Source organism: Protopterus annectens, chromosome 4.part0 (assembly GCF_019279795.1).
Source record: "Protopterus annectens isolate FY-2018-M chromosome 4.part0, PAN1.0, whole genome shotgun sequence".
NCBI classification, from domain to species: Eukaryota; Metazoa; Chordata; order Ceratodontiformes; family Protopteridae; genus Protopterus; species Protopterus annectens.
This window is the reverse complement of record NC_056733.1, coordinates 168931285-168956901: the sequence shown is the minus strand read 5'-3', so window position 1 is coordinate 168956901 and position 25617 is coordinate 168931285. Positions and strand designations below refer to the sequence as shown.

Here is a 25617-nt window from a genome sequence, read left to right as displayed (position 1 = left end):
ATCCTCCTTGCCAAAGTTTTAATTCATTTAGTGATTAAGTCTCAAAATCACTAAAAACATTTTCACTGACCCCACAGTGACTCAGATTTTCCTGCTCCATTTCCAGCCCCACTTCACTATTCCTTCTAACTGCACCTTTCCCTCTTCAGCCCCACCACCTGTACTCTTTCGCTATCCCTGCCAGTTACATCCCTCATTGTACTGCACCCAATACTTGTCCCAGCCCTCTGTATTCTTTCCATAAGCCTCTCTCACTGCTGACCACACAAGACACTTGTATCCATCAGTCCCATCCTCTTCATGCCGTGCTTCCCTCCTCTCCTGACACTTCATCTTCCACAGACCTTTGTTTTGGTCTGTCCCTATAGTGGCTACCAGTTTCTTATCTTCATCTCTCCACCAAATACCTATTTATGACAGTTCCCATCACCAGCACCCTGCTGCTCATCCTCAGTTATGTCTATATACCTAGAGCCCCTTGTGCTCTGCCTGACTCTTAAACTTATTAATACTACTCCTGCTCCTTACCACCTGTTTCACCTGACTATCACTCCTTCCTCTCCTTTGACAGAGCACTCTTCGATGCTCTACAGCTCACTCTCATGTTGTTTCTTCCTTTACCACCTCCAATTCTGCCTCCTTTTCATCACTCACAGATTTATCCCCCTGCCCACCCACCCTGACTTACCTCCTGGCTGTCTTTCAACTCTCATGTCATTTCTTTCTCCTTTCTTGCCTTTTGCCTACCTCATGTCCATAATACTTTCCTACCTTCATATCCACTTCCTGTGCTCATCAGACTTATATCTGCTATGCATACCTTTCCTATATTGCCTCATTCTATCTTTCCATATCTTGTCTAATGTCCTCCTCCTATTGTCTCCACTATACTATTCCCATCAAATATTCTCCCCCCAACTAGTCTATCTAGCACCATCTCCACCCCCATACCCTTCTTCAACAGTTTCATTCTGCTGCAGACTCAACACAAAAGGTCACAGAGACAAACTACTGCTTCACCTTACCCTCACCCTTCTTTTGGGCTGCAACCTTCCATCCACCTCAATAAGTTTCCCTTCTTGGATCTCTCCCACCACCCCCCCCCCTTTTTTTTTACTCTTCAGCACCTAATAATTCATGTAGTGCATGGAGCGCCATGACTACACCCTGATATTCAGAAAAAGACAAACCAGTCAAGCGCCACAGTGGCACAAGACCCAACCTTAACAAATGTTTAGCACCTCCTGATAAAGTTAAGGGCGAGCCTTGCGCTCAGCAGTAAAATCTGCCTGCAATGACCAGCAACAGCAAGCAAAAGATTTGTTTCTGTCTGTTGTATGCAGGAATAAGGTGTTCCTTCCACCAATAAACTTAGAAACTAGCTGGAATAATAGGATGTGTGTTCACCTACATGTTCTAAAGGATACCAACTCTGAAAATCAAATGTATATCATTATTTAGGAACATCAGTCCTAAGCAGTTTGTCAAAAAATGCAGCCTTTATGAGGAGCAGACCAAAAACATGATGCAATAACCTGGACTTTGTGAAAATCTGGACAGCTTAGATGCATAAAAAGTCAGTAAAATGTAAGACTACATTATACTGCCTTTCTGACAGTGAACAGTAAATGGTTTAAGGCTCTGAAACTGGCAAAATATTTAGCATGTTTTTTCCTATTTTACTGTAACTAGTAGTACAAGGAGCACATAAAGCACCATGCACTACAAAGAGTTACAACAGTGTCACCAGTCATAACCAGTATTATGTGTTCTTGACATGGATGCCAAGATTCACCTCTCAAAGGGAATTTAAACAAGTTATGAATGGTGACGCAACCATTATCCTCTACATTTCACACAGATGAGACGCTCTGCCACAGCATTTAGAGTTGCTGCCTTGCAGCATTTAGTTCTTCAGTTCAGTTCTCAACTGCAGTGCCTTCAGTGCAGAGTCTGTATGTTCTCCGTGTTTGGGGGTTTGCTAGGCGATCAAATTTTCTCCACACATCCAAAAGGCATACCATAGGTGAACTGGCATTCCACCAAAGTGGACAAAGGTGTGCATGCTGTGTTTGAGTGAATGCTTGTGTGTGTGTTCAGGTATCCACAATACACACACATATGGGTGGCACATGGGTGCTTATATGTATCCACTCACTCTAGCGTGCACAAGCATACATACACACACACACACACACACAAAGTATGTGTGCGCACACAGTCAAAATATTCTTTTTTCCAAAAGTAGAATATAGTTTGCCATTACTCTCTTCCATTTTGCCTATTAAACACAGATAAGTAACAATATAAAACTGCCAGCTTTGCTCTACTAGCAGACTCCAAATCGCAATACTGCAACCTACGACAGGCTCTTAAAACTGCTTCCAGAAACACAAAGATCTAACTATCTGTTTTCCACATTGCTGTTCAAGACTCTGGAAGAGGGCTGTTCCTCTCTAAAAAAGAAAACTACTCTTCAGAGAACAAGGCTATTCTCTGAGAAGTAGCCAAGACAAGACAGCACCATTTTACTCAGACCCCCTTTCACAACAGCAATTGCAGAACTTAGCTTTTCTAGACTTGGACCAGTTCTGCAGAATAAGGTTGCTCCTGAAAAAACTACTCTTCAGAGAACAAGGCTATTTGCTAAGAAGTCGCCAAGACAGCACCATTTTACTCAACTAACCCCTTTCACAACAGCAACTGCAGAATGTAGCTTTTCTAGACTTGGTCCAGTTCTGCAGAATAAGCTTGCTCCTGAAATCAAGTCGCAGGATTCCATGCCAGATTTCAAGAGATCACTTTCTGAGCACCTCTTCAGTGAAAACTGACTGATGCTGCAGGGACAAAGGCTAAGAAACAAATGCCAATTCAGGAACACATCACCATCCTGGCTACTAACCTTGCTATCCCACTATTTAAATGTGTTGTTAGCTATTCATAATTTAAATGTAATGCTTTTCATTTCCTTCTTGTTTTATCTACACTACACTTAAGTCAATGCATATAATATACATACGTGACTGTTTTAAAACACAGCACTTGAATTAGCCCAATAGGTCTAATGGCTTAATAGTCTCCAATCTTTACTTGCTTGTTCTGTACAATTATTGTTAATGTTACTGGCCTCTATGCCCAGGTCGTGGTTAAAAAGGTTCTCTTGATCAGTCCACCTATCCAGTTAAAACAGTAAATGCTGAAATAAAATTCATATACACCGGACATGTGAGCTTGTGCACACACGCACACAAGCTTCACACATGCAACAGTGTCATAAATGCACAGACAAAGACACCTTGGGTTGGTTTGGTGCCCAGTTCAAAATTAGTCCCACCACCTTGCATCCAAGGAAGGGTAAGGTGAATTCTGGATCTCCTGCGACTCTCAAAAGGATTAAGCTGATTATCATTCTAGAGAATGAATGAATGCTAGGCACATAGCATCACATGCGCATTCATTTACATAAAAGAGACATAGAGGAGCTCTCTGAGCATGTAGCCCAGGCCAGTATGACCCTGACCTTGAGTAGCATCTTACCATCACCAAGAATGATGCCACAATATGAAGACAAGATGATCAATTTCAACAATTGGCTTAAGTATTGGTGTCATTCAAAGGGGATCCAATGCCTGTCAGCCTGGGATGACATGCTCAACAAGCCACAATGCTTTGCTAGGGACAGCTTGCACCTGTCACCCCTGGGCTTTCGGATACTGGCAAAGGCTCTTGCTACCCCCATAGTGCCTTTTTAGGCAAGGCTCAAAAGACAAACCCACCTCCATAGGTATCACAAGGGATAAGAAACTAAGAGTAATGCTACTCAATGCCAGAAGTCTAAACCTCAAGATGCACGCACTCGAAACTCTCCTTAGCATGGAGAACATCAATATCTGTGCAGTAACAGAGACCTGGTTCAAGGCTCCCGAGAGCACCCCAGCACTACCAGGTTATACTTCATACCATGCTTTTCGGCCCCAAAACTTGGACCGTACCACAAAAGGAGGGGGAGTATTAATATTTGTCAAAGATACCCACACCTCCAGGTTGGTGGCACAGCACATAGCATCAGAGACTATCCATGCGCAACTAACAGTGGGTAAAACTGCCTTCCAGTTCATAGCCTGCTACAGACCACCCTCCCAAACCCAGGAACCCCACTAGGCCTTCCTGAGAACACTAGAAAATGTGAAGGTCTCTCCAAACACCGTTATATTGGGCGACTTCAACTACCCAAACATAGACTGGGAGCATTACTCTAGCTCCAACACCCTAGCCCAAAGGTTCCTAGAATTTATAAACTCAAATGCTATGGAACAACTTGTTACCACTCCCACAAGAGGGGAAAACATACTGGACCTGATCATCACCAACATGGGGACTCTATGCTCCAGACCAGAAGTGTATACCTCACTGGTAAGATCAGACCATAAACTAATCTCACTGGATATTCACATCCCGACCCCACCCCCTGCCCAGAAAATCACAGTGAAAAACTTCTCTAAAGCAAATTTCCCACTCCTCAAGACTGAGTGGAATCCTTCAAAGCCCCCGGGCCTGTGGAAAATACGGCCCAGACCGCAGAATCCTTTATAAATGCATTCTATGAACACCTTCAGGAATGCATGGATCATGCGATCCCAAATAAAACCAAGACCCAATCCTCCAAAGGCAGACGTCCTGTCTAGTGGACCCCAGCCATAAACAAACTATACAATAGAAGGAGGAAGCTACTACATGATAGAGCAAAATCCCAAAAAGGGAAAGCATCACTGATCAGTATTAGCAAAAAACTACGGGCACACATAAAATTGTCTAAGGCCAGCTTCGAGAGAAAAATTGCACAGGACACTAAGGATAATCACAAGGCTTTCTTTAGTTATGTTAGGAGCCTGGGTGGTAATTCCCAGATATGCTCAGAATTAGTCCAAAATGACAAAAAATACACCAAACCCACAGACATTGCCAACATCTTAGCTGACAGGTTCAGCGCAAAGTCCCCCCCCCTCCCCACCAAAAGGGCAAATATCTATCCCAGCAGAGTGCTGCCCCCCTGACATCTCAGATGCTCAGGTAAGAGCCGCCCTCTCCAAAGCAAAAAACACAGCATCAATGGGACCAGACGGTGTCCCGGGCTGCGTCCTACATGAACTCCAAGAAGAGCTAAAACTAAACATAAAACTACTGTTCAATCTCAGCTTCACTACAGGATATGTGCCCAAAGAGTGGTGTACAGCAACAGTGGTCCCTCTCCATAAAGGTGGTGCCTCAACGGATCCTGGAAACTATCGCCCCATAAGCCTGACTAGCTTGGTCTGCAAAACTATGGAAAGGATCATCATGGACCTCATAAATAAAGATATTAGGGAACTACAAACACTGGATCCTACCCAGTTCGGCTTTGTTAAGGGCAGATCCTGCCTCTTAAACCTGGTTGATTTCTTTGAAACAGTCACCAAAGCCATTGACGAGGGGAAGGTGGTCCACACAGCCTACCTGGACCTCGCAAAAGCCTTCGATACAATACCCCACTCGGGCATTATAGATAAGCTCACCAGCTTAAATATAAACCCCTATGTCACTAGATGGATTGCAAACTGGCTCAAGGACAGAACCCACATGGTTAGAATTGCTGGAGCCATGTCAGACTCAAACCAGTTACAAGTGGTGTCCCACAAGGCTCAGTCCTGGGACCTCTCTTGTTCGGTATATATTTCTCGGAGGTACAGGCCAACACGGAAGGACTGTGGCTGACCAAGTTCGCAGATGACTGCAAACTGGGTGCCATAATCGACTCTCCAGCCGACACAAGCATCCTCCAAAAGGGCCTCATAGAAACAGACAACTGGTGCCAGAGCCATGGCCTCAAGCTAAATGCCAAAAAGTGTACAGTCATCCCCTTTGGCAAAAACAAAGTGCCCACAAATTACCACATAGGTGATAATCCATTAAGTACAGAAGAAGTAATTAGGGACCTGGGGACCCAAGTTGATAGCAATCTCTCATTTGACAACCACGTGGCCAAAGTGGTTAGAAAATCATTCTATATAGCCCACCTAATCATGAAGGGATTCACATCTAGATCAGGGGACGTCATCGTGCCTCTTTACTCATCCCTCATCAGGCCCATAATTGAGTACAATGCCCCTTTTGGGATGTACCTTACCAGACACCTGCAGCAACTGGAAAGACCCCAAAAGTACCTCACCAAGAGGATCAAAGGGCTCAAACAGATGCCATATGCTGCCCGGTTAAAGAAACTCCAGCTCTACTCACTGGCATACCGCCTGTTCAGAGGCGATCTGTGCCTGACGTATAAAGCCATCTCCAACCCAGAATTAATGGACATGCTGCACCTCAGAAAATCCAAATCCCATCGAGCTACGCGCTCGAGAGACTTGAACCTCAGCACTGAAATAAATAGGACATGCTGGAGGGACAGATTCATAACCCAGAGGCTCCCTTCACTCTGGAATAAAATCCCAGTCCAGGTTAGGCAGAGTCCCTCATTGACTCTCTTCAAGAGGAATCTTGATGAGCGGATGGGAGATCGTAGGTTTACCCCGGGTATCACTTCTGTGTCACTGTTAGACAGAGGCACAGTATACTAACCTTGAAAAAGGGCATAGCAAAATTAATTTAAAATGGGTGGAGAAAGCCAAACACACTCTGGCTAGGCTTATAAATGCCCTAGGGCAGATAGCCTAGTATGAACCTATGAACCTATATATAAATAAAACAGAAGGGGTTGAGCTCTTAACTGTTAGAAACACAATGACACCAAATGAACAGGACATTAGTGAAGAGAACAGGACATGTTAAGGTGGAGAAAACTTGGAAAGAGCCAGTCAGCTAGCATTGTGTGTAAAGGTTCAACAATAGAAAGTGAAAGAGGCAAATAACAGGTAAGTAGGAAAGGTTGGAGTGTTACAGATGAGAAGGATGAAATCAACAACCCTGGACAGAACTAGGAACAAGTCAGGCAGTAAACCAATAAATATTTTGCTGCTACAAGATTCATCTGCTGCTTGAATAAAATAAATTGTGTGGGAGATTTCGTTTCCTGGTCTTTTGTGGTATATTTTCTTTTTTTTTTGTGAGTGGTTTCATAGTAAACCAATAAAATTAAGTCCAGCAGCCCAAATTAATTGTTAAAAAAGACTTAACACGTGCCAATTACACTTTTTCAAATAAATGTGCAGTCTAAATTTCATAAACAATCTGTTTTACATAAATATTAACAAATTTACAAGTTACCTTCCAAATGCATAACAGGGAATCTAGTACAGTATAATTTTGGTGACATAAACAAGAAAATTGCTGAAACAAAAATAATTGTGAAGGGCATTCAGGCCTTCTTTAATTTAGAAGTCAAGTAATAATCATTCCTTTCCCTTAATGGTAACTATTTAAATAAACTAATGAAGCACTGCAATTTTGCAGAGAAGTTGAAAATTGAACCTCCTTACAGAGCTTGTGATATGCAGTCTGAGGGAAAAAAAAGGCTTTCCAACAAATGCATCTGAGCTTGCGATATACAATTTGAGAAAAAAAAGGCTTTCCTACGAATGCACCTGGTCATGTCCTTATCCCAAAACACAAGCACTCAAAGTATGAACAGCATTCGGATTACAAATAGTTCGGGTCAATGTGCTAGCTCTGATGAGTCATATCTTTCCAGGAATGCATTTTTAGTTCTGACTCAGGCAAACAACCTTCTTCCTAAATAAGGCATTTACACTTACTTATCCATACTGTCTGTCAGCAATATAAAAAAATACTGATATTCAATAGCAAAACTCCAATGTAAAAATCAAAGACTCTGGCAAGAGCATGTCAGCTGTGGGACATGCTCTATAGAAAACTTGCTGGGACCATGGGAAGACAAAGGTCAGACCTAGACAAGTAGCTCCTACCTTATTCTACACATTCTTTCACTTACCAGTGGCTCAGTTTCTAACTTGCCAGACCAAAGAATAACCACTGTATTTTACAACTGCCTGTGAACTCTACCTTCAGTACTATACAACTGCTAATGTGTATGATTCATTCAGACTTACTAACATTTTTAATAAGGCCGCAAACACTTGGCTTCCCTGAGAACTAATATAACACAAAATAGTTTCATATGAAAGTGTCTTTTTTTTTAAGATGCAAAGGCACTACATCCCTGAAATGATTCCAAAACCTCTGCAGCTAAAAGCAAAAGAAGTGACCACAGACATAGAGATCACTGCTAATGGCTGTGCAGTCTATCGCAATGTAAATGGATTTTGTATGACCATCTGGAGTCATATGTACAAACACAAGTGAACGTCCATGAGTGCACACACACACACACACACACACACACACACACACACACACACTACATTACTAAACAAAATGCATTCTTTATTAATTAATTGATTGGCTGTATTCTGTTGACTGGCAAACACAAACAGGGAAGCTAGGGCATGAGGAATCTCCCAGCAGCAACATGAAGCTGTAGCAGGATGTCTCACTTTCCTAACCAGCCCTAAGCATGGGTCAAAGTAAATCTTCTGCTGCCATATAGGAGTGCTTAGTGGATGAAGACAGGCACCACTGGCAGCTGACGGTCAGCTGCAAGGGACAAAAGAGGGGGAAGAGATTCACATCAAAGCAAATATACACGCATATGCATTTTAGATATACACACGTACACATATGCATTTTAAATATACATACATACACATATGCACCCCACAAACATTGATGAAAAATACAGAAAAACACTTAAGAAAATCCAATAAAAAAATGAACTAGCAAACCAAGCATAACAAAATGTACACATAAAATAAAAATAAATAAAATTAAAATGTTTACTCCCCACATGGGGGATTTGCGACAACCATATACAACTATTGCTCTCAATCTATTTCCTCAAAAATCAGGCCATAAATCAAGTATAATCATCATTAACTACTCAGGTGCAATGTTGCAAGAATATCAGGATTTGCATCAGTGTGCCAAAGCCATCTTTAACTGCAAAGGTTAGCAATATCTGCTTGCTATTAATCACCACGTTTTAAACACAAAATCAGAAATTAAGTGCACAGAGCAAAATTTTTAAACAAAATCAGTGAAAATTAAGAGGGATTCCACAACCCTCACTTAAATAAACTAATTCCATGATCACACAACTGCTGAGAAAAGGCAAATCCCTGTAAAGATGAAACACATTTAGACATCAACTCCAACTTCTTGTACTAGTCCAGAACACAGTGAAACCACGCCTGTTCCCTTCTGGAAGAATGCAGGGAATACAAAGCTAATAGACACAACACAAGCACATCGTAATCTATCTTGTTCAATATTGCTAAATAAACTTGGAAAGGAGAGAGGGCAGTGTTTAAAAGCATACTAGAATTATTATTTAAGCTTCCAGGATAAACTAAAGCTTATTGTGTCCATAGTAAAAGGGCACATGCAGAGAGTCAAATAGATACCGGTATAATAAGAACGCCTGACTTAAACAATGTAACCTTGTAGATCAGGTATTCATACCCTCCACTGAGAATACAAACGTGGCTAAGTGGCAAATGCAGTGGATTACAAAGTCAGAATACCAGAAAAAAAGAGAAAGCAAGAGCAAATTTATCACATTAACATATTAAAGCTATGGAAAGAAGCAGAAAGTTTTGTGGTCAACTTGCAAGCTGAAATTCAGAGACAAAAAATGCTAACAGAAATATTTGTCAGAAGTACAAAAGAAGGAAACAAGTAAATTTCTACTCAGAAATGAAGTTGTATTCTAAAAATGCCCAGGATAACTAATCTGATAAGGACAACATCTGGAGTGAAGGCTGAGACCTTACAAGGTACCAAAGTCACAGAAACACTTGGTAAAATAAAAAGTTCAAAAGATGTAAGAAATAGGAGTATCAAGAGTCATTGTGTGAGTGTACAATCCAACATGTAACAGAAGTGCCAATTGAGAAACATTTCAAAATTTGTTAGCTCTCCTATGCCACGAATGGATAAGCCTATAGAGTATCTAGGAAACGCAAGATGCTTAAAGTGTATTGGTCATTTTCTAAGTGCACAAAAGCATCTAATGACTTAGGTTCATAGGTAGGTACTAGGCTATCGGCCCAAGGGCCTACGTAAGCCCAGCCAACAAGGTTCCCTGGCTTACGCCACCCAAATAAGTTATTTTCTTGTGCCACTGTCGAGCAGAGACACAGACGTGATCCCCGGGGTGTATTTCCTATTTCCCATCCACTCAACAAGATTTTTCTTTAAGAGTGCTAATGAAGAACTTTGCTTGACATAGATGGGTAGCCTGTTCCAGAGTATGGGAAGTCTCTGGGACAGGAATCTATCCCTCCAGCATGTCCTGTTTATTGTGGTGACAAGGTTTAGGTCCCTAGAGCGTGTAGCTAGGAGGGATTGGGATTTTTTTAGGTGTAGCATGTCCAACAGCTCTGGGTTTGACATAGCTTTATATATGTTAGGCAGAGAACACCTCGGAGTAGGCGATATGCTACGGAGTACAGCTGGAGTTTTTTGAGGCGGTCAGTGTAGGGCATTTGTTTGAGGCCAGTAATCCTCTTTGTGAGGTACTTCTGTGGCCTTTCCAGCTGCTGCAGATGTCTTGTGAGGTACATTCCAAAAGGGGTGTCATACTCTATAATGGGTCTAATGAATGTCGAGTAGAGGGGAACAATGACCTCTTTTTTCCTGGATGAGAACCCTTTTATGATGAGGTGTGCCACGTAGAAGAACTTCCTGACTACTTTGGCAATGTGACTATCAAAAGGAGAGACTACTGTCCACCTGGGTCCCAAGGTCTCATCACGCATTCGGTGTTAAGTAGATTGCTGCCTAAGTGGTAGTTCATGGGTACAGAGTTTTTACCAAAGGGGATGACACTGCACTTTTTGGCACTGAGCTTGAGGATATGGCTCTGACACCAGGCATCTGTCTCTGAGAGGCCCTTCTGTAGGATGTCCACATCATTTGGGGACTTGACTATGGCTCCTAGTTTGCAGTCATCTGCGAACTTCGTTAGCCAGAGGCCTTCTGTGTTAGCCTGTACTTCAGAGAAGTAGATAACAAACAGGAGAGGTCTCAGGACTGAGCCCTGTGGTACTCCACTTGTCACTGCTTTGAGGTCAGATTTGGAGTCTGCAACTTTTACAGTGTGGGTTCTGTCAGTGAGCCAGTTGGCAACCCATCTTGTGACATACGGATTTATACCTAGTTTAGCTATAATTCCAGAATGAGGGATGGTGTCGAAAACCTTGGCAAGGTCAAGATAGGCTGTGTGAACCACCTTACCCTCATCTACATCTTTGATGACCGCCTCAAAGAAGTCGATCAGGTTCAGGAGGCATGATCTGCCTTTCACAAACCCGAACTGGGTGGGATCCAGAGTTTGGAGGTTACCAATGTCTTTGTTTATGAGTTCCATGATGATACGTTCCATGGCCTTGCAGACCAGGCTCGTCAGGCTAATAGGTCGATATTTCCCGGGATCAGTGGTGGCTCCCCTTTGTGGAGTGGGATAACTGTTGCTGTGCGCCACTCAGTGGGCACAAAGCTTGATGCAAGGCTATTACTGAACATGGTGCTTAAGTGGGGAGCCAGTTCATTCTGAAGTTCATGTAAAACGCAGCCTGGGATGTTGTCAGTCCCACAGATGCTGTGTTTTTGGCTTTAGAGTGCAGCTTTTACCTGCGTAGTTGTGATTACAGGGACTCTGCATTCTTCCTGTATAGATATGGGCCCTTTATGGGGTGAGAGGGGGGTAAAGTTAGCACTGAACCTATCTGCCAGGATGTTGGCAACATCAATTGATTCTGTAATTTCCGTGCCTTTGTGCTGTAACTCAGAGCAGATCTGGGTGTTGCCATCAAGATTCTTGACTTAGCTATATTTGTGGTTGTCCTTGGAATTAGTAGCGATTTTGTTTACGTAGCTAGCTTTGGAGGATCTTATAAGGGATCTCAGCTTAAACACCACAATGCATTATTATCCTTCTGCTTCCTTATTTATAAATTTATTTATTTATTTCAACCATTTATTAATAAGTTTTTTCAAACACCTTTATTGAATTATCACTTGTGACATAGGTAAATTTACATTAATGTAAAAGTAATTACACTATAATTAACGTAACAAACATTTTACTTCTTAAACATTTTTTTTAACCATGGCCCAAATAAATTTAGCATATCCCTCAGTGACATTACCCAGTGACATCAGTGTAGGAAACACTATGAGCTACTTCCATACACTTTAACAGACACATCTCCGCACATGCATGGTTCTGTGTCCATTAAAGTCTATGGACATACTTGATACTCTCCCTACTCTGATATCACAGAGTTTACAGTTCACATTTATTCTTCAATGACATGTTTGTAAGTTAAGTATTTTTTTTTTAATTTTTTCCCCCACACCTTGCAGCCAAAAATGTTTGCCAACAGGAGGAGACGTGGTTCTGTACTTTCTCTAAGCACAACTCTACCACGCCAGTAACAGAAAATGAACGGCCAAACTGCAAATGCTCAAGGAAAACACCCAGGCCAGCACAACTAGTCAGCAATATCATTTAATAAAGCAAAAAAATAGACAGACCGATTTCGGCTAAACGCCTTCATCAGTGCTTAATGCTACCATCACTCCACCCACCATTCATACAAGCAGTAGTCTATTTTCATTGGTTCATCACAAATGTTCATTCAAACCTGGCATGAAAAGTGCACCTAACAAAATAATCAATTTTCTCTCCCTTTTACTCAGAATGTCAAGCCATTCTATTTTATTTCTATCTTTGAACATAATCCTATCTATAATGGTAAATCTAAACTGGGCTGAGGGGTGTTGTTTGGTATGTTTATACAATGCATCTGACAATCGAGCACATCTAACATCACTAAGGCGTTCCGAGATGCGCAATTTAAAAGGTTGAGCAGTCTGTCCTGAATTACTACTACCTAGTAAGCAGACACTTCAACCATGAGACATATCATGCCCCATTATAACGGCGAAGTTAACAGGTTAGTAATAATGGGTTCTGCTGCTGGGCATAACCACTCCAACCTACACTGTACCTCATATACCTGAACTGGTTAGCAGGAATGCTAATGGGCTGTCCAAGTCTTACAACTCATCTAAGGTGCCTACAAGACGAATTATTTTTGTGCAGGGAAGAGAGCAGCCATAATATACTCTGTGGTGCATGTGCCTTTAAGTGTGTGTGAAGCATGATGTGCCTTTAAAATTCTCACAGGAACTCAGAAAGGCAACGAACTGGAATCAGTGGTGTATACAAAAGACTGTAATCTGGAAGCTCACCCTCAAGTCTGAAGTTATCATGGAGTACAAGACATCTATCGAAAATAAATACCTCATGAAGTTGGGTGTTCCAGTCCAGAACCACCGCTGGTACAGCCAGAGAGTTGTCAGGTGGAAATGGAAGGAAGGCCTAGTCAAATCCTACAGCCAAGACCTTTATTTAACAGCCTGGTGTTGAAGTGTTGTGTAGGATTGAGCCTATGTGATGGAGTTACATCTACAGACTGCAAACCTTATTTCTACAAGGTCCAGTAACATGCGTAAATATTTTCTAGAAATGACTGAAGGAAAGATCGATAGTAAGCTATCATTTTGTTTGCTCATTCCAATAAAAAAATAGTTTTCTTTTACAGATTTGTGCCTCCAGCAGAATTTTAAGACTTGGGGGTTACATAGAGGTAACTCCTGCCTTGTCTACAAGTCAGTGACTGTTCCAGTTTTGCCTGAATATCTGACCGGAACACACTACTTTGGGAACTAATAAAAGATCAGGGAATTTAATAGTAAAAACATTTAATAATACAAAAAACTTGAAAGATATCTAGGAATATGGAAATAATCTTCCCTTTTAGAACAAGTCGGTCACTAACCTCCCCATCACACATATACAGAAAGTAGAAAATGTTAACATAAAATTATGTTACTCAAGCTTCATGAAGGTCAGCAGGTTGCAAACTTGACAACTGAATATATGAAACTATTGTTCCATTTACTTGAACACCAATAAACTCAGACCAGTGCATTTTACATGCATTCCCACTACTCATTACTGGAATTTCTAATTTTAACTACCATCACATTTAAGCTTACAAAGTTATGAAAACTGTGTAGAACTATCTACCTTGCAAGAGTGACGTACAAGGTTTGGTTGTATTTTGATTTACAAATAATGAATTACTCTGCCAACCGACTCTCAAAATGATCCAAACACGAAATCTCATGTTTCTTTCCACTTGTGCTGTTTTCCTCCACTTGCAGCAAATGTCTCCATGGTCTTTACAACACCCTGTTGGTGCATGTACACTTGTCTTCTCTCTCTTGCAAATTTGTGCGTAACCTGCCGAGAAATATACTCTCCTATCCTTCTACAATCCACTTTCTATAGAAATTGTAGAGAGGCTCTTTTCTAATCGTGATCCTTGTAAGAACCCCAGTAACCTCTCCCTAATTATTCCTCATTAGGTAGTGTTACACAGCACTTTTTTTACATAGTCTACCGGTTCACTGCTACTTAAAATATAGCTCAAATTCTGTACTACCTTGTGTTGCACCATGTCATACTCTAAATAAACCAGAATCGCACCAATGATCCATCCCAATTTACTACTTCAAGTCAAAAAAATCAAAAGACTCAAGACGGACTGATGTGACCATCCTGCTACACAGTCACACCGCCCTCAGATCTCCGAGATGTTGTCTCAATATGTTTATCAATGCTGGGATTAACTTCCGAGGAAAGAAGCCTGTGGACAGTACGTATTAGCAACCCCACAAATGCAAGTCAGGTTTAATAAGAGGAACTGGTCTGCATTAAAAAAGAAAAGGATTAAACCAAATTCCAAAGAAACTAAAAGATTATACACTTTATCACCAAGCAGTTTTAAGGGGTTTTTTGCAGACAAGTTGATGTACTTCAAGGCAGAGCTTTTGTTTCAGTAAAGATGATGATGGTAAGTCTTGAGCTGAACCAGCTGCACATGCTACAGGCCCCTCTTGTAAGACAGAGAAGACAAACGCTTGTGATGCATCAGAACAACTCAAATACATCACCTGCACAGAAAATGATTCAGAAAGGAGTGGGAATGAAACGTAAAACAGAAATAGACGAGAATCAGGCAGCAACACAGTGGCAACAACAAAAGAAATAATATAAACAAAAGGAAAGAAAACAGGAAAGACCACAGTCATAGTGACAAGTACAGAGAACTGCTTCAACAACCCCATAATAATCAAGATTTGATGCATGAATGGTTAAAAATAGGATAATTAAGACTAAAAATTGACAGGCAATTATGGCCACTTAAAATACAAGGCTACATACATGCTGCTTTACAAAGTTAATAGAAAAAGTGGGAGAAACAGGCAAAAGCAGGTTCTGTAATACACAACTGGAAACTGTTGCACCGTTAATTCAAATAAACTTCCTGGGGCAGTCTAAACTAAACACTGCACTATTAGGGGAAGTGGGGATTCCTGAAAAGCATCACCCACAAATGATGCTCAGTAACTCTAAAGGATACGAAAGCGCATGACAGAATTTATCTTCTGAAAACATAAAAATGTAGACAAATTGTGTAGGGATGCCTGTCATAAATCTGTAAACAACTAGCTACCCTATAGGTGAGCCTGTTCAGAGACATCTAAGTGGCATTATTTATATAGAGAAGTCCTGATGATTAAATAAATATGTGTAGTGTTATACACTTTGTCTAATTATGGACATCCTACAGATGTTAAAAAAAAAGTTCTCTGAGAATTGTCAAGAGGATGGTAAAGGATTACTGTATTTTTACCGTAGTAAAAGGAAATTAGGGTATTATTTTTTTTTCTTTACAAGGAATTTTCCAGACATATAAACCAGAGTTCCAAAATTACAGAAAAATAAGAAAAGCAACTGGTTAATGGGTAACTCTCTTCCAAATGGAATACAGCCTCAGCCTCCAAGGCAAATCTCTCATTACTGCAAACCAGTGATGACGAACCTATGACATGTGTCAAAGGTGACACACAGCCGTTCACCAAAACCAGAGTTACCAAAGAAATTGCTTTTGTTGCTTGTGTGAAGTGCACTTATTTTGTGCCAGGAGCCAGTTCAACAGCACCGCTGTAGAGGTAAGGAAGTTATTAACCTCAGACTATTTCAGTATACTTTCTTGATAAAGTCTACGAAGGACAGTGCTGACATTGTTTTCTCTTTGTGGTTACACTTCTGCAAAGGGCAAGTAGTCTGCATTTCTAGGAGTGTATTGTTTTACATGCCTCTCAACTGCCCCTCTTAATCCTTCCCAAAACTGGCAACTTTTTACACTTGACAATGACAATAATTAGATTTATAGACTAATTTTACTTCAGAAAATGTATATTAATTCACATTCATTTTTTTCTGTCAGTGTCGCTAATTAATAGTACTAGTAGTTTATAACTGTCCATGTCCCTTATTTCTAGATTTGTCCCAGATTCTGTTGAGATTTATCTCCAAAGTATTGAGAGCCATGTTGTTTTACTTTTATTTATTTATTTATTTGTTTGGGGGAGGGGGGTGACACACAAGCAGAGTCAAGTTAGGCATTTTCCGAATTTTTGACACACCGAACCCAAAAGGTTCAGCATCACTGACTGCAAACAATGGTCAATAATATTTGCAGGGTAATCACACTAGCATCCCGCCCAAAGTCAGAACACTACAGTAATGTGTTCACTAAAGCACACTGGCTCTCAAGGTTTGGAAGTTGGTATAATAGTTCAGGTTTACCTTGCATGCACAAAGTACACAGGCTGATTCTCACTTTCAGTCACTGTCTGGTTATTGGCTAGGCCTGTAATAATCAGCAGACAGAATGCCTAGTACTTACCTTTAAACTATGAATCTCTCACAGAATAAAGCTGCTATTAGGCTCTCTACTGTTCATACTAATTACACTCTAATCCTTCCACTGCTTTGCTAACTGCTTCTCTCTCCACAGCACTAGCTACCACATTGCATCCCTTATTCCCAAAATACTCTCCCTCCATATTCCAAGAGCTAACCTCCACTGCACAGACCACAGCTTCTCCATCCTGGGTCCTCAAATCTGGGAATCTGTTCCAGCTTACCTAAAAAAAGTTCTTCCTACTACACTTTTAGACATAAGTAATTACTATTGAAAAATGCATTTTGTAAATGATACGGTACAGATACAGAAGGTTCCCCTGCACCTTTGTGTCAGGAGTGTGCGGTTAGAACTTGTCAGACTGAAGACTGCTGGAACAGGGCTCAGTTTTGAGTTTTTTTAATGGTTAATTTGTTTAAATCAGTTTGCTCATTTTCTACTGTTATATATTAAAAAAACTGCACTTTATTCATCTGCCTTTACTGTAATTGTGTTTCTTCCCACTTTATTACCTTATTTTGCTTTTGCCTCTTCTTAAAAGTACTCAATTGTATTATTCTGCTGCAGTTATTACTGCTTGGTAGTAGCCTGATTAAATTGTAACTGTTATTCCAAGCCTTTTGGTTTAAGCACTTGGGCTTCAAACCAGTTGTTTTACATTAAGAAGGTTTGTGGACTGCATTGTTGTGGCAGGACAGGTAGCTTACATCCTTCTAAGTTGGGAATTGCTGATTGAAGGCTCAGTGTCTGTTATTCTAAAAGCGCCTTAGTTCTGGTTTAAGCAGTTTGGCTTCAGGCCAGTTATTTTACATTAAGAAAGTTTGTAGTCTGCACTCTTGTGGGAGGAGTGGCTAGATTCTGCCCTTCTGAGCTGGGAATTTCTGGTTAAAGGCTTATTGTGCCTGCTTATATGATCTGTTTCTTTCTGAAATGTGTGTGCCTTGTTTGCTGTAGCCCAGAAGTTAGTAGTTTATTGGCCATTTTGGGCCAATTTCTATCTCTTTAATTTCCCTGCTAAAAAAAACGCATTTGTGCGCTGGGCAGTGCCGGTTAGCTAGGGTTAAACTATTCCCGGTTCCACAAAGTCTGCTCTTCAATTTTTCCCTTGGAACTAGGCAAGCTTTCAACTTAAGCACTCAAGCCATTCATTTCACAGCCCAGCACTTGCTCAAAACTCATAGCAAGCACTAATTAACCCTAGCACTAGACCCCCTATACTGTCCAGAAGGACAAGGCTCTCTATTCGTCCCTCCCAGCTAATCAGTAAAACAGCTCACTTTACCTATTCATGCATATCCAAAGGGCAGTTTCAGGTGTACTCTCCAGTCCAACTGGTGAATCTGGGCATTTTGAGGCAATGTTACAACTGCCTCATGTACATAGACAACCCTCTCCTCCTACCACCAAACACTAATATATGCAAGAGATGCAATTATCCAGCCAAACTGGAGGCAAAGCTCTCTCAACCCAAGACTGGAACTGCCAGTCAAGAGGAGAAGGAAAATACTTGCAACACACCACCAGTCTCACATGCACCTACTAAACCAACACCGGCAAATAACACACATAAATACACGAAAACATACTCTGAGGCTCTAAATAAAAATCTGCAAAAGCAACAGAGACCTCCAAAGCAGACACCCAAGCAACGTCCACACCCCATCACAAACCATGAAACACATAAGTCACATAATCAGTGTGCCACGCAATCACAGCCCTTAAGGCAAAATAACATACCCAACACACTAGTAATATGCGACTCTACAGTCAGGGACACTGATGCCCTACTAAATAGGCAGGACAAGGAGAAGGTTACAGTCAGCTGCCTATCGTGCGCCAGGATCTGCCACATAACACAAGCACTCAGGTCACTCCAGAACAAGTATAAATATGACTCTGTCATTGTCCATGTTGGTGTGAATGACCTGAGACGTAGCTCCCTGGACTACATGAAAAGAGACATGGAAGAGCTCTCTGATCACGTAGCCCAGGCCGGTATGACCCTGACCCGGAGTAGCATCCTACCCTCACCAAGAATGATGCCACCGTATAATGAAAAAATTATCAGTTTCAACAACTGGCTAAGTTTCTGGTGTCATTCAAAGGGGAGCCAGTATCTGTCCACCTAGGATTACATGCTCAATAAGCCACGTTGCTTTGCAAGAGATGGCTTGCACCTGTCACCCTTAGGCTTTCGAATACTGGCCAAGGCTTTTGCCGCCCCCATAGTGCCTTTTTTAGGCAAGGCTCAAAAGACAAACCCACCGCCATAAATAGCACAAGTAACCAAAAACTGAGGGTAATGCTACTCAACACCAGAAGTCTAAACCTCAAAGTGCATGCACTTGAAGCACTTCTCAGTATGGAGAACACTGATATCTGTGCAGTAACAGAAACCTGGTTTCAGGCTCCATAGAGCACCCCAGCACTACCAGGATATAACTCATACCAAACTTTTTGGCCACAGAACCAGGACCGAAACACAAAAGGTGGGAGTGTATCCATACTCATCAAGGATACCCACACCTCCAGGTTAGTGGCACAGCACAATGCCTCAGAGATCATCCATATGCAACTAACAATGGGCAAAACTGCAATTCAAATTGTAGCTTACTACAGATCACCCACAATGACCCAGGACCCCCATTCCGGGTTTCTGGAGACAATGGAAAATATGAAGTTCCTACCAAACGCCCTAATATTGAGTGATTTCAATTACCCAAACAGAGAACTACTGAAGTACTAACTCCCTTGCCCAACGCTTCCCAGAATTTATAAACTCGAACACCCTGGATCAACTGGTCAACACCCCCACCAGAGGTGACAACATATTGGACCTGGTCATCACCAACATGGGCGACTGGTGTTCTACATCGGAGGTCAAACCCTCACTGGTTAGATCAGACCATAGACTAATCACTCTGGATATCCACATTCCGCCCCCACCCCCAATCAAGGAAACCACTGTGAAAATCTTTTCAAAAGGAAACTTCACATTACTTAAGACCAAAGTGGAAAGGTTCACAGCCCCCATACTAAAGGACAACGCTGTCCAAGCTGCTGAATCCCTTACAAAGGTACTCTATGAGCACCTGCAAGAATGCATGGATCATACTATCCCAAGCAAAACCAAGACTCACTCCTCCAAGAAAAGGAAACCAGTCTGGTGGATCCCTGCCATAAACAAGCTATACAATAGAAGGAGGAAACTAGTGCAGAAAAAGAGTAAAATCCCAAGAAGGAAAGACATCCCTGATTGGTATCAGCAAGAAACTACGATCCCTCATAAAATCGTCCAAGGCGAGTTTTGAAAGAAAAATTGCCAAGGACTCCAAAGATAACCACAAAGTGTTCTTTAGCTATGTCAAGAACATAAGTGGAAACTTTCAGATCTGCTCTGAGTTAGTGCAGAATGGCACAAAATACACTGAACCGACTGATATTGCCAACATTCTGGCAGGCAGGTTTAGTGCAAACTTCACCCCACTCTCACCCCCCTAAAGGGCCCATAACCATATCAGAAGAATGTAGTAACCTGGCAATCACTGACACACAGGTTAAAACAGCCCTATCCAATGCCAAAAATACAGCTTCAATGGGACCAGGCTGTGTCTTACATGAGCTCCAAAATGAACTAACCCCTCACCTAAACACACTGTTCAAACTCAGCCTCTCTACAGGCTACGTACCCATAGAGTGGCGCACAGCAACAGTTATCTCGCTCCACAAAGGTGGAGCCACAACGGACCCCGGGAACTATCGCCCTATAAGTCTGACTACCCTGGTCTGCAAGGCTACAGATTGCATCATCATGGAATTCATTAACAGAGATATTGGGAACCTTCAAACATTGGACCCTACCCAATTTGGTGTTGTTAAGGGCAGTTCATGCCTCCTAAACCTGGTGGACTTCTTTGAGACAGTTACCAAGGCTTTAGACGAGGGAAAGGAGGTCCACACAGCCTACCTAGACCTCGTAAAGGCTTTCGACACCATTCCCCATTCTGGTATCATAGACAAGCTCACCAGCCTGAACATAAACCCCTACGACACGAGATGGGTTGCCAATTGGCTCACGGATAGAACCCACACGGTGAGAGTTGCAGGCTCTAGATCCGACTCTAAACCAGTTACAAGTGACGTCCCCCAGGGTTCAGTCCTGGGACCCCTCCTGTTCAGTATATACTTCTCAGAGGTACAGACAGGCAAAGGGGGACTATGGCTGACCAAGTAGGCAGACGACTGCAAACTAGGGGCCATAATTGACTCTCCAGCTGATACAGACATCCTCCAAAAGGGTCTCACTGAGACGGATACCTGGTGTCAAAAATCATGGCCTCAAGCTAGATGCCAAAAAGTGCATAGTCATCCCTTTGGAAAAAACAAACTACCCGTGAATTACCACATACGTGGTAGTCCCCTAAATACAGAAAATGTAATAAGGGATCTGGGGACCCAAGTAGATAGTAATCTCTCCTTTGATAATCATATTGCCAAAGTGGTTAGAAAATCCTTCTATGTGGCCCACAGGGTTCGCATCTAGAACAAAAGAGGTTACTGTGCCCCTCTACTCATCACTCATCAGACCCATAATAGAGTACAACGCCCCATTTGGGATGTACCTTATAAGATACCTGCAACAGCTGGAAAGACCACAGAAGTACCTCACCAAGAGGATTACTGGCCTCAAACATATGCCCTATGCAGCCCGACTGAAGAAACTCCAGCTGTACTCGGTTGCATACCGCTTACTCACAGGTGACCTCTGCCTGACATACAAGGCCATGTCGAACCCATAATTGATGGACATGCTCCACCTAAAAAAAAAAACAAATTCCCAAGAGCCACACGATCTAGGGATCTAAACCTCACCACAACGATAAATAGGACGTGCTGGATGGATAGATTCCTGTCCCAGAGACTCCCCATGCTTTGGAACAGGATTCCAATCCACATTAGGCAGAGCCCCTCACTAACACTCTTCAAGAGAAACCTTGATGAGTGGATGGGAAACAGAAAATTTACCCCGGGGATCACTGCAGTGATTCTGCTGGACAGAGGCACAGAGAACTAATCTAAGGGGGCGGCGAAAGCCAACACATTCTGGCTAGGCTTACAGATGCCCTCAGGCAGATAGCCTAGCACTTACCTATGAACCTATGAATTCTCTTAGCCACTCTTCCTCCATGGTCTATTAATTTTTGAACACAAAAGACATCTTGTACCACTTCAGCTGACCTCTTGATTTGTCCCTACAGTACATAACAGTCTTCTTCTATACTGATCTTGCCTACTCTTGTACTCCACTTTCACAAGACTTTCCTTCACCTTCTGCTCTCATTCACTCTCCCCCATTTTCTTTCTTTTTCAGCAATTCAAATTTACTATGTTAACATTTGTGAATTTTACTATTCATGTATTAGTAGTTTTAATTCTTGTATTACTTCTTCTTCTTTCGGCTTCTCCCGGTTAGGGGTCGCCACAGCGGATCACCTGTCCGCTCATGATTGGCAGTGGAGTTTTATGGTGTCGAGTTGCCAGCCCAGCGCCCAACCTTCCACAGAAGGCACACACATCCACACTCTCAGGCCTAGGGCCAACTTAGTGTGCCCAATCCACCTACAGCTTGTCTTTGGGATGTGGGAGGAAACCAGAGCACCCGGAGGAAACCCACACGGCCACAGGGAGGACATGCAGACTCCATACAGAAGGCACCCCAGCTGTGGATCGAACCGGAGAACCTCTTGTTGTGAGGCGGCAACGCTAACCACTGCACCACCGCAGCCACCCATTAATTCTTGTATTACTATTTTCCTATATTACTACAACTCTGTGCCTTTTTTATTTTGCTACTTTTTCACCCCAGTTAACGCACTGAAATAAATTTGTAGGGTAAATGGTAACAAGTCTAAAATACACAAAGTTTTAGGATAAATGGCAAAAAGTCTGAAAAAGTGCCACACACTGCAACTTCTCAGGCTGAACACAACAACAGTATGAGCAACATCACAAGGAAGGACTCTCCTAAAAACCTCAACAACCAACTTTTGCAACCTAAAAACTGAAGCTACCACCTTGCTAGAAAATTGTGAGTAAATTCACACTCTATAGAGGTTTCACTCTTTCAGCCCTTGTTAGAGACCACCACAAGTGGTCACAGTCTCCGCATGCCACTGGATTACATCAACTCTTGTACAACATAAGCACATACTAACGTGCACTGGTTAAGTGGCACAATGGCCCCTTTTTAACACAATCCCACCCAGTAGCTAAACCACCCATTTCAATGGAACTGGGTAAATATGATTTGACAGTTTAATCCTTGAACCTCATGCCAACACTTCAAATGAAAATAAGAAAAAGGCCGGCAGCAAAACATGAGTGTCCATGCCCTCTTCCTAGCTCTTAAAGGAATTAAGTTAAAACTTCTAACAAGGCAGCATTCCTGCTCTACCAGATTGTGGACTAACAATATAAACCTAATGACAGTGAATTGTAACTTACAAAAAAGTCCCAAAGCAGAACCACTGCTCATGCATAAAAAAATCTACAGCTCAGGTTTGTTGCTTATAGCCCATTCAGCGAATATGAGGTAAAATTAACAGCTGAAAATGCCAGCATGTGTGTTAAAATAAATGGGGAACAATTAAGAAGCATATACAAAATGTAAGAAATCTGACATTAATGACCATCTCTTTGAAAGACAAAATAAAACAACACAGTGTAAAAAAAGTTATTGTCCTTCTATTTTTATGCAAGAATAAATACTTTTTAACTGCCCAAAACAAAAGTATGTACTGCAGACTGGCACTTAAAGATAATGCAATTCAGCCTTGCTAAAGGCAAGGAAAATTTAGGCTACTATTCAAAATATGAAGCTAACATTTGCAACTCCCACTACAAACTGGAAATAAAAAGATTCAATAATAAAATGTAATAAAAGGGAAATAGAAAATAACATAAGCACAACACATCCTAATGTAAAACACATGTGAACTTAAGCTCCAACAAAAATATCAGTTGTTTCTAGCACCACTAAATAAAAACTTTAGTCTGCAATAATGATAAACACTGTAAAGCAAGCATACACCATGAAATAAATCAAACAATGACATTTTGCATCACGTTTCTTTAACCCTGTTAGCTCACCATTATGTACATACATACACTCTTATAAAAAATGTTATTCTGTTAAGCAGGTTTCTCTCAAAATGAAACAAAAACAATACTCAGATAACATTTAAAGATTACAGTGGTGGCTTATCAAACTCCTACCATACAATAACAAAAACATAATCATGATTACTGATGTGTGCTACGGTTAGGTTAAGCTTAGCCAACCAAGCAGGTCTGATCCATGCAATGATATAACATGCAAGTAAACATGTCACTGTCAGAATTACTTTGCATCAAGCGGTCATACCCAGTCAGAAAAAGAAACTAAAATCAAAACGGTCCAGCTGGCAGACTCTTGTAAATAAGTGCATTGTAAAATGCACAACATTGTTACGGGATGATTAAATGAAGCTACTAAAACAAAGGGAAGGTATAAAGATGATGCAAGTGTGACATCACAAAAACAACATAGGACTACATACCTCATCAGCTTCCTCATCTAGTGCCGGTAGTAACCTGTGCTATGCCGAACTGCCAGATCAGCAAACCCACAACTGCAATTTTGCATACCCTCATCTTCCACTTTAATGAAGCACGTAATGTGCTTTCTATGTATTTAACTGTGTCATTAATAGGGAATCACAAAATCCCAAGTGAAACAAGATGCATCATAAATGAGTATATAATTTGTTTTATCAGTTTCCTATTCTGGACTTCAAGATTTGGGAATTAATACTTAACATCTGTTGGGCAATGCTATTTAGCCGATGACACCTCGGTCATTAAGTCAAAATGTAAATCATAACATACTGCGAGTCACGAAAACAATGTCACTTGCATTTACACTACATAGGACAAAAAGCAAAACAAATGTGTCATACATCACTATATGCCCATCACTGTTCGGGCCCAGCAAAAAGCAAATACGATTAGTCACTTCTTCAAGGTAGTGCACATCAATCATCTCAAACTCTCCAACATGTTAAGTACTGCAAGCTAATAAGAACGACAGCCTTTTAGCTGTAATATAAGCCTGTGTTATACCCGTAGAGGCCTACAGCAGTAATGAAATCTGCACACAGTATTTTACACGCACATTCCAGTGGAGAGGAAATTAAAAATAGAGGAGTTATGAAGGATCTTACCTTGCATGCTAGTGAGTGTAGTGTGTTGCGACTGATACTGTTGCTGCTGGGATGCAGACATGAATCCGGGGCTATTACTGTTGGATGAGAAGGTTGTGGAGTTGTTGCTAGGGCTGGGAGTCGCCATTGTTATGTATTTGATTCCAGCAGCACTGAGGCTGCAATGCAGCAACTTCACCCTTTCCTACAGTACTTTCTACGGCAGAAGTGATGAAAGCTCACCCATGGTTGCGCAGTAGCAAACCCCGCCTAGATGCCACCCACATCCCTGTACGTCACCGCCCACTGACGCCCGGTAACGCCTATATATGAATATTTGTCGCGTCACGCCAGGGAAAACACTGAATATTTATTGACTATTCCTCGCATGTCCTCAAATGCGGCAGCAGTAGTATTTTGACGTTACATAAAATTTGTTTTTGGGGTGTTTGTATTGTACATTA

At 41.6% G+C, this 25617-nt stretch overlaps 1 protein-coding gene across 2 annotated transcripts in view; it reads right to left on the bottom strand.

The window, feature by feature from the left end:
- The window catches only part of MAP2K4 (mitogen-activated protein kinase kinase 4), a 1470818-nt gene extending 1445420 nt beyond the window's left edge, over positions 1 to 25398 (bottom strand). For both annotated transcript variants that reach the window (XM_044068152.1, XM_044068153.1), the window contains exon 1: positions 25175 to 25398. In XM_044068152.1, coding sequence (XP_043924087.1) covers positions 25175 to 25301 — 127 coding nt within the window. In that variant the 5' untranslated portion in view covers positions 25302 to 25398. The remainder of the gene's footprint in view (positions 1 to 25174) is intronic.
- Positions 25399 to 25617: the final 219 nt, after the last annotated feature.